General features: G+C 46.8%; 1 protein-coding gene across 1 annotated transcript in view; it reads left to right on the top strand.

The window, feature by feature from the left end:
* Window positions 1-3: 3 nt before the first annotated feature.
* Window positions 4-9,214, top strand: part of LOC104466722 (cadherin EGF LAG seven-pass G-type receptor 1-like) — a gene marked incomplete at both ends in the record, with an annotated part of 71,019 nt that continues 61,808 nt past the window's right edge. Inside the window, one exon of the mRNA XM_010080246.1 lies at window positions 4-2,623. Within this exon, the coding sequence (XP_010078548.1) occupies window positions 4-2,623 (2,620 nt within the window). The remainder of the gene's footprint in view (window positions 2,624-9,214) is intronic.

Here is a 9,214-nt window from a genome sequence, read left to right as displayed (position 1 = left end):
AGCGTGGTCACCGCTCGCAGCCTCGACCGGGAGACGAAGGACACCCATGTGCTGAAGGTGACTGCCTCCGACCATGGCTCCCCGCGCCGGCGCTCGGCCACCACCCATCTGACAGTGACTGTGAGTGACACCAACGACCATGAGCCGGTGTTTGAGCAGCCCGAGTACCGCGAGAGCATCCGGGAGAACCTGGAGGTGGGTTATGAGGTACTGACCATCCGCGCCACCGATGGCGATGCCCCAGCCAACGCCAACATGCTTTACCGCCTGCTGGAGCCAGGAGCTGGTGATGGGGTCTTTGAGATTGACCCACGTTCTGGGGTTGTGAGGACCCGAGCCCCGGTGGACCGTGAGGAGGTCTCCGAGTACCACCTGGTGGTCGAAGCCAATGACCAGGGCAAGGATCCAGGACCACGCAGCGCCACAGCTACGGTGCACATCACTGTAGAGGATGAGAATGACAACTACCCTCAGTTCAGCGAGAAGCGCTATCTGGTCCAGGTGCCAGAGGATGCCCCGGTGAATAGCCAGATCCTGCAGGTGCAGGCCACCGATCGGGACCGGGGCAGCAATGCCCAGGTGCACTACAGCATTGTGAGCGGCAACCTGAAAGGCCAGTTCTACATCCACTCTTTCTCCGGTGCCATTGACCTGATCAATCCTCTGGATTATGAGACTATTCGTGAGTACACACTCCGGATCAAAGCCCAGGATGGGGGCAGGCCTCCCTTGATCAACTCCAGTGGCATGGTGTCAGTGCAGGTCGTGGATGTGAATGACAATGCCCCCATCTTTGTGAGCACTCCCTTCCAGGCCACGGTGCTGGAGAACGTTCCTCTGGGCTATTCAGTGCTGCACATCCAGGCCGTGGATGCTGATTCTGGGGAGAACGCCCGCCTGGAGTACAAACTCGTAGAGATGGCACCGTCCACCAGAGATGCCCCCGTGGCAGGTGACTCTGGGTTCCCTTTTCAGATCAACAACAGCACAGGTTGGATCACGGTGGCTGCTGAGCTGGACCGAGAGACTGTGGAGAACTATCACTTTGGGGTGGAGGCCAGGGACCATGGCGTGCCAGTCATGACTTCCTCAGCCAGTGTGTCCATCACTGTCCTGGATGTGAATGACAACAACCCCACCTTCACAGAGAAGGTGTATCACCTCAGACTGAACGAGGACGCTGCTGTGGGCAGCAGTGTCCTGACCCTGACAGCAGTGGACAAGGACGTTAACAGCGTGGTGACTTACCAGATCACCAGTGGCAACACCAGGAACCGTTTTGCCATCACTAGTCAGAGTGGAGGGGGACTGATCACACTGGCCTTGCCCCTGGATTACAAGCAGGAAAGGCAGTATGTGCTGACAGTCACTGCCTCTGACGGCACTCGCTTTGACACCGTCCAGGTCTTCATCAACATCACGGATGCCAACACGCACCGCCCAGTCTTCCAGAGCTCCCACTACACAGTGAGCGTCAGTGAGGACAAGCCCATTGGCACCTCTATTGTCACCATCAGTGCTACCGATGAAGACACAGGAGAGAATGCGAGAATCACTTACATTTTGGATGATAACATTCCCCAGTTCCGCATTGACCCTGACACAGGCACCATCACTACCCTGATGGAGCTGGACTATGAGGACCAGGCCTCCTACACGTTGGCCATTACAGCCCACGACAACGGCATCCCCCAGAAATCGGACACCACCTATGTTGAGATCCTCATCCTGGATGCCAATGACAATGCGCCCCGCTTCCTGCGTGATCGCTACCAGGGCTCAGTTTTCGAGGATGTCCCCCTGTCCACCAGTGTCCTGCAGCTGTCTGCTACTGACCGTGACTCAGGCCTCAATGGCCGTCTCCTCTACACATTCCAAGGTGGTGATGATGGAGATGGAGACTTCTACATTGAACCCACTTCTGGAGTGATACGCACACTGCGAAAGCTGGACCGTGAGAATGTGGCTGTGTACAGCCTGCGGGCCTTTGCTGTGGACAGGGGCAGCCCACCGCTGAAAGCCTCTGTGGATATCCAAGTGACTGTGCTGGACATCAATGACAACCCGCCTGTCTTTGAGAAGGATGAGTTTGACATCTTTGTGGAGGAGAATAGCCCCGTGGGCTCTATTGTGGCTCGGATCACTGCAGCTGACCCTGACGAGGGGACCAATGCACAGATCATGTACCAGATCGTAGAGGGGAACATCCCCGAGGTCTTCCAACTGGACTTGCTCAATGGAGACCTTACGGCCCTGATGGACCTGGATTACGAGAGCCGGACGGAGTATGTGATTGTGGTGCAGGCCACTTCAGCCCCTCTTGTGAGCCGGGCAACAGTGCACATCCGCTTGCTGGACCAGAACGATAACCCACCCGTGCTGCAGGACTTCCAGATCCTCTTCAATAACTATGTGACCAACAAGTCTAACAGCTTCCCCTCCGGCGTGATTGGCAAAATCCCAGCCCATGATCCAGATGTATCTGACAGCCTGGCCTACAACTTTGTGCAAGGCAATGAATTAAACTTGCTGCTTTTGGACTCTGCCACAGGGGAACTCAAACTCAGTCGTGATCTGGACAACAACAGACCCTTGGAAGCCCTCATGAAAGTGTCGGTCTCAGGTAAGCAAGCATTCAAGTTTCATGAAGTGCGTAATTCTGCTTGTCAGATGAGTACGGGGGCCTGGCAGAAATAACCCACTAGCAGTTCAGTGTGCAGCTTTCTGTTTCTTGAGGCAGCAATTTATCTGTGAAATTTTTGGAGAGGAACCACAAAAATGTATCAAGCCCGTGTGCTGTGGATTGAAGTGGTGCGTTGAAGTTGTTTAGTAAACATGGATCACAAGGGTAAATAAATGTGTGTGTGTGTGGAAGGGTATATACCCACTCAGGTTAGGTGGTACCTTGGCTGAAGCTTTTCTGATGTGGTTAAATAAAGGTAATAAATGATGCAACTTGCAAAGAGGTAGGGAATGCACATGTATCTGTAATGCTGTCTCCCCTCCCTCATTTTTTTCCTCTTTAAAAAAAGAAGAGTTGAGATTAGGTATCTCTGCTTTTTTAGCAACAAAACATGTTTATTCCCTTCTGCATGCTGGGAGGTTTGGCTGGTAGATCCTAGACCTCGGGCCAGTTCTGCACTGGTGTGTCCTGGGTGGATGTGCGGAGCTGTGCTGGTTTGCATTGCTGGCGTGTGTGTTCCTGTGGGAAACAGCAACTCTGAAAGCAACGAGTTATGGCTGTGTAATAGCTGTGTAACAGGGCTAATTGCACTGGGGTTGCTTTAGGAGAGCTGGGGGCAGATACTGGCCAAATACAGCCCCAAAATCAGAGCTGCTGGGAGAGGGAGAGGAGGGGAGAGCGAGGGGTACTGGGCTCTTTAACTTCCTTCCTAATTTGTGTGTGTGTGAAGACTGCTTGATATTGTCTAATATATACTTTCATATGAGCACATATATGCTCTTAGGATATTATTCTTCTGCTCGGTTGCTTGTTTATCATGGAATTACTTTTTATGCCTCTAATTGTGGCATCAATCATGCAATGAGTAATTTCCTCTGCAGGTTCCACTCTATGAAGTTTATTGTGGATCTGATCCCATACTTCTGTTGACTTTCAGAGGTTTAACCAGATCCATTCCTCACCGCCTCTCTGCAGCCTAAAGCTAATATTTGTATTCTTTCTGCAAAAAAGTAGCTGAAAGTACTATGTACATAAATGGCACTCTGGGAGATGCTTCTTTTTTGGATGATTGTATTAAAAAAATAATAATCAAACTGTGGTATAATCCTGGCAGCGTTTGTTTTGCCGTAGGTAGTCATGGCATAGAGCAGGGCCTCAGGGGAGTAAGCCGTGCTCTCCCTTGTGTTTGCAGGCTTGAGGTCTTTTTTGCTTCAGGAAAATGAAAGTGATATTAACTGAACTGATTGAATTCACTGCGGTGTATCACCTGACAAGCCACTCCTCTTTTTTCCAAAATGCTGGGGGGCAGCTAGTGTGGTAAGTTAGCTCATAAATGCCGTTTCCATGTCCTGTGAGGACTTGCAGAAAAAACAGACAGTTGGCTTGTGACCTTAAAGAAAAACATTTGGATTACGGTGCAGGTGATTGCGTGGTCATTGTCTGCCTGAACCAGTAGCTCTTTATCTAGTAGCAGAAGATAAGAACTCGACTTGGAGCAAGAAGCTTGGAAAAGACATTTCATTAGGCTAGGTGAAGAGTGTGTTCAGGTCAGAAAAATAGATGATATGAATATTCCTTTCTCAGTCTAATGATTTACACAGTTTAAGTGTATGAAATCTTGGGTAGGAATGAATATCTCTGTTTTCTTAAGTAATAGGAGTTTGATCATTCCTGCATTGTTTTCATGTTTGGTGAAGGTGTGAACTTTGAAACTCTGCTGTGATGTTGATCAAAACTGGCTGTCCGCTGCATGTCTTGAGATATTTGAAAGATTAAAGCTTTTTATGGATAGGATTTGAAAATAATTTTGACAAGCACTGAACTCCATTTGATGTTAGTTTGGAGAAGTTTGCTGTTTGTAAATTGAAAGAGCGGAGTTTGACAGCCTGTGATTGTGTCCAGGAAACTCTCACCTGCCTGCTTTCTCTGGTTTATCTGATGCAGTCTTTAAAAAAAAAAAAAAAGCTCAGACAGGAGTGCTCCACAGGGTTATCTCTAAGTGTTGCGAAATACCTGCAAATCATCTCCTAGAATGACCTGCCAGTTAACTGAAAAACGTGTCCATGGAGTAGCCATTAACCTCTCAACCCAGACAAACACAAAGTCCTGCCTACTCACAGCTGCTCTTGAGGTCAGGGAAGGATTTGAGCTCTTTATGAACTTGAAGAATTTGATGTATACACCAGTCGGAAGTAACATTGCTGCTATAAAAATCTTATTTCCACCTAGTGCTGTGTTGTGCTGCGGAGGCATGTGAGTCCGTGCAATGCTAGCAAGTAGCCACACTGCTCAGTTAAATTACTTTGAGACTTTGATACATGGCTAAAACCAGAATTCTTTCATTTGAACTGGAATTATTCCAGTAAGGACAGTAATTTTGTCCTTCTGCATGTAAACAGAACTTTAAGAATCATGAAAACCAAGCAAGTGGAGATGATTGTGTTCGTAAAACCTGAGAAGAGCACACTTGGCGTTTAAAACCTACCCTAAGAGTGTAAGCATCATCAGGAGCTAGATGAGACGGAGGGCAGCCCTGGGCAGGCTCTGCCGTCGCCCTGGTGCCGCGGTACCTGCTTGGCTGTGCCCCCGCAGCCGGCCAGGAACCAGCCCAAGCGGAGGAGGGAGAAATGTGGGTGGTGTGGATATTAGCATTTTATTTTGGATAGGGAGGGAGCTTCTGAAGTCAGTCTCTTTTGAAGTGAATCTTTCTGGGTACCCCTCTGCCTATGCCTGTCGTGCAGAGCCATCTGAGGGAATAAACCGGACCCCTTTTGGATGAGACTAATGCAGATGTGCTCTGGGGGTCCCCTGAAAAGACACACTCTTCTTTTTCTGTTGTACCTTCAAGGCTTTTCTACAGAAAGGCAGAGCTTAGCCTTATATTCCCATGCCTGCACATTGTGTAGTTAGGTTTATGTTGTTCTAACTAACAACTGGGGTGAAATCTGGACCCTATTGAAATCCTGCCCTTGCTTCCCAGGGGAGCAGGATTTTACTCTGGGCTTCTGAAACAGGTGGTCATGAGTTGATCAGTCTGTGATTTCTTAGTGTTACTAATAAATATATGTCTTAAACTGACAGGATATTTAAAAACAATTACTTTTTGTCCACAGTGATGTTCATAGTAACATTAAATTGGGATTTGTTTGGTCAAAAAATGGGTTAAACCTTGCTCAAGTCACATTGCATTCGCCCCTGTTAAACATTATACCATGGTCCCCTCTGGTGCTGGGGGGGCAAGGCCGGTGCTAGCCTCGACTTTGCACAAATGTTGCCCAAGTTTGTCTGGGTATCACATTGCGAACGCTGCTGGCACCTGCTTGGCTGTGCTGCCACAAGTAGTCCCACTTATCATCAAGACAGCTCACTGGGATACAATAGATGTGTGCACAAACTCCTCTGGGAACCGAGCCTAATTCACCAGTGCAGACAAAACCCAGCCTGACTGTGTGCTGCTGCTTTTGAATAGTCCAGATGAATGTAAAATACCACGGTATAACACCCAATTTTGGGAAGGTAGAGGAGAGGTGGTTTCAGCAGTGAGGGGGGGATAGGCACCCAAGCATTTTTGAAGGCATGCAGGCTCAAGTATCGCTTTTTACATTTCTTTGGCTTTTAATCTCCAGTGGCATTCAGTGAGGTTATTGACTATCTGCAAATACAAATTAAGATAGAGCTCGATTGTGCTGCAATAAACTTTTGGGATTTTTACTCAAGGCTTGTTAAAGGATCTTCATTATTATTGTAATTTAAAAGTCATTATGCTGATGATCCTGGATCTCCCCCTCTGTACCTACTCCTTACAAATGTAACAGAGATGCAATACTTCGGCTTAGGCCTTCTGATCAAGGGCTGTGCCTGAGCTGCAAGGCGTTGGGGGGTTATTTATGTGCGTGAAGAAGATTTGAGATTAAAGAGAAAAAAGAAACTGGAGAGAAAAGGTGTCTCTGTAAGTGCACAGGCACCTTTGGGTGCAGAGGGTGAATGTGGGGCGACTGCTGGGGATGTGGGCCAGGCGCTTCAGCAGCATCGGGGTGTGCCCTGGCCTTTGAGGAGCAGGGTGGACAGGGCTGCTGGGGCCTTCTGGGTTTTAGGGCGCAGAGCTGCAGGATGACTGGTTCTTTTGGGGGTGATGCTTCTGTCTGCCTGCAAGGAGTTGCTTTCAGGGTCAGCGAGGGACAGTTAGTCCCCGAACTGTGCTCTGTCCCCCTCCAGGGAAACATTTGCACAGGCGCTGCAGTGGGATCCCTGGGGGGTTATACAATTGGGAGGTGATGGAAACAAGCAGACCAGCGGAGGCTCCTCTCTGCTTCCCTGGGGTGGGAGGGGGTGTGTTGGTGTGTCTCAGGGCTGCAGGGCTTTTGCACACCCGGAGACTTGGGGTGCTTGCACTTTGCGTGTGCATCCCGTGCTGAGAGGAGAGAAAGCAGCAGCTCGAAGGCTGCAGAGAGCAGGGAGCCAACGATGAGACCTCATTTAGAAAGATAGTGTGATACGGTGAGCTGTGAGATTGCAGCTCGCGTTTTCATTTGGTGTATTACGCGGAGCTGAAGTGAAGGATGACCCATAATGGTTAGTGGCAGTGGTTTTGAATGTTTATGTTCATTTTCCTAAAATAGCACAAAGCAAGAGCAGTGCCCATCATTTTAAAGTTAGGGTAGCTCCTGGATCTGATGTGGCTGTCTAGATCCTTTATTGTGTCCATGTAGGTTCTATATTCTGTTCTGTTCTGTAGGTGAGATGCATTTTAGATGTGCATCCCTCCAGCTTGCAGGAATTTGGCTTTCCCTCTTCAGCTGTATGATCTGTCCCAGCCGATAAAAAGCTGTGGCTGGCTTGTTGCTTTTTTATGTTCTTTCTTCCACTTCATCCCTGGATTTCATAGGAGTGGTGTATTTTTGTTTCAGAAGACAGGAAAATGTCTGTGGCTACAAGTGGAAAATATTTAGTGGAAGGCTGACTGACAAAATAACTTTTTACTGAGATAAAAGCTATTTTGTGCATGGAAATAAATGGGGAGTTATCTGCAGCTCAAGCTACTGTAAATAAGCAATTTCTTTGCTGAAATTGTTATTCTCGGTAATAAAAAAGAAATGTTTACCACAGCACACTTTAAAAACTAAATGAGATGTTTTATCTCAGATAAAAGCTACTTTGTCAGTCAACTTCTTTCAGAAAATGCTACTGTGCAATGTAGCTGTCACTAAAAATGTTTGTTTCTCCCTGTTTCTGTCTGTGTGCAGTGCAGGCTGTATATTTCCATTTTTGTTACACAATTTTTAACAAGATAATTCTACCTTAGTATGTGTTGATGGTTGAAGCACACACGGATGGCACTTGACCTCATCCCGCAAAGTGAGGCTTTGAACCTAAATACTAGAGGTCACAAGCAGTTCCTGGAGAAAAAAAAATAAGTGTATATCAAAGCCTTACATAGACCCAAACTCATCAATGCTGTTCAAAAACCCAAGGGTATGTCTGTATTTGTAGCATCTTCTTGTTAAGATTTCTGTGCAAGCTATTGGGTTGCCTTGATTGGGAGGGTATGAGAAGTGGCTTACTGAGGTTGCAGGGGGTTTTGGCTGGTTTTGTACACACTTTGCTCAGTGTACCGATAATTTTATTTTATTTTTTTATTGCCTAAACATTCATGCTTTTCTCAGTGATTTCTGGGAAAGAGGGAGATTTTAGAATAGCAGGGAGAAAGTGTAAGAAGAATGAGACTGGAGATGTGAGAGGAAGAAAGATCTACTGGGCTTTACTTGATAATCAAGTTCCAAGGGATAGAAATTAAATTTAGAGAGGTATGATGGTGGGATTGCCTGGAAAACTTTTTTCACTTATTTTCAAATTATTTGCAAATGGGGAGATAGTTGTAAGAGCCATTTCTAAATTGAATTACTAATTGTTTTATAGTTTTTTATTACTTTTTAAGCTTCAGGGTGTATTAATGAATTGGTTTGCTTGGTGTATTCCCATGTGATTCGCTTCGCTCTTAGAAGTCACTGAAGTGTTCTTACTTCTGAATAGCACTTGCAGGTTGGGAAGAATCCTCTTTTGTTCTGGTCACACATTTCCTTGCAGTTCATTATTGGTTTAGGCTGGGGTTGCAGGGCCTGCTGCAAACTGCCAAATACAGAATAAACATCGAACTGTTGTCAAGGGTGATGACAAAAGAACCCTTTGTTTAGCATACAGGAACACTTTTCTAGGTTTGGATGTTAGGATGATAGTAAACCTGCAGTAGATTTAGTGGTGGGGAAAGTAGGTGATGTGAAGCAGTAGGATTTTATACTTCATTATCTCCAACGTCACAAGCGCTATGTGAGAAAGTGTCTGGCTGCTGATAAAGTGTATGATTGTATATTTGCTCATTGAATGGTCCATTTTCCTTCGGCATATATACTTAATGCCTTGAAACTCCCTTTCATTGTTGACTCCTATCTTTGACCTGAATGGATTTTCTCAGAATGTCCCATGACTGAGGAAAGTAATGCTGGGTTTTAAAGTATGACATTAGGTGAGGGTAGG

The sequence above is a fragment of the Pterocles gutturalis genome, unplaced genomic scaffold (assembly GCF_000699245.1).
Source record: "Pterocles gutturalis isolate BGI_N339 unplaced genomic scaffold, ASM69924v1 scaffold7369, whole genome shotgun sequence".
NCBI classification, from domain to species: domain Eukaryota; kingdom Metazoa; phylum Chordata; class Aves; order Pterocliformes; family Pteroclidae; genus Pterocles; species Pterocles gutturalis.
Note: the sequence above shows the minus strand (reverse complement) of the source record. Positions and strands in the feature narration are given on the sequence as shown.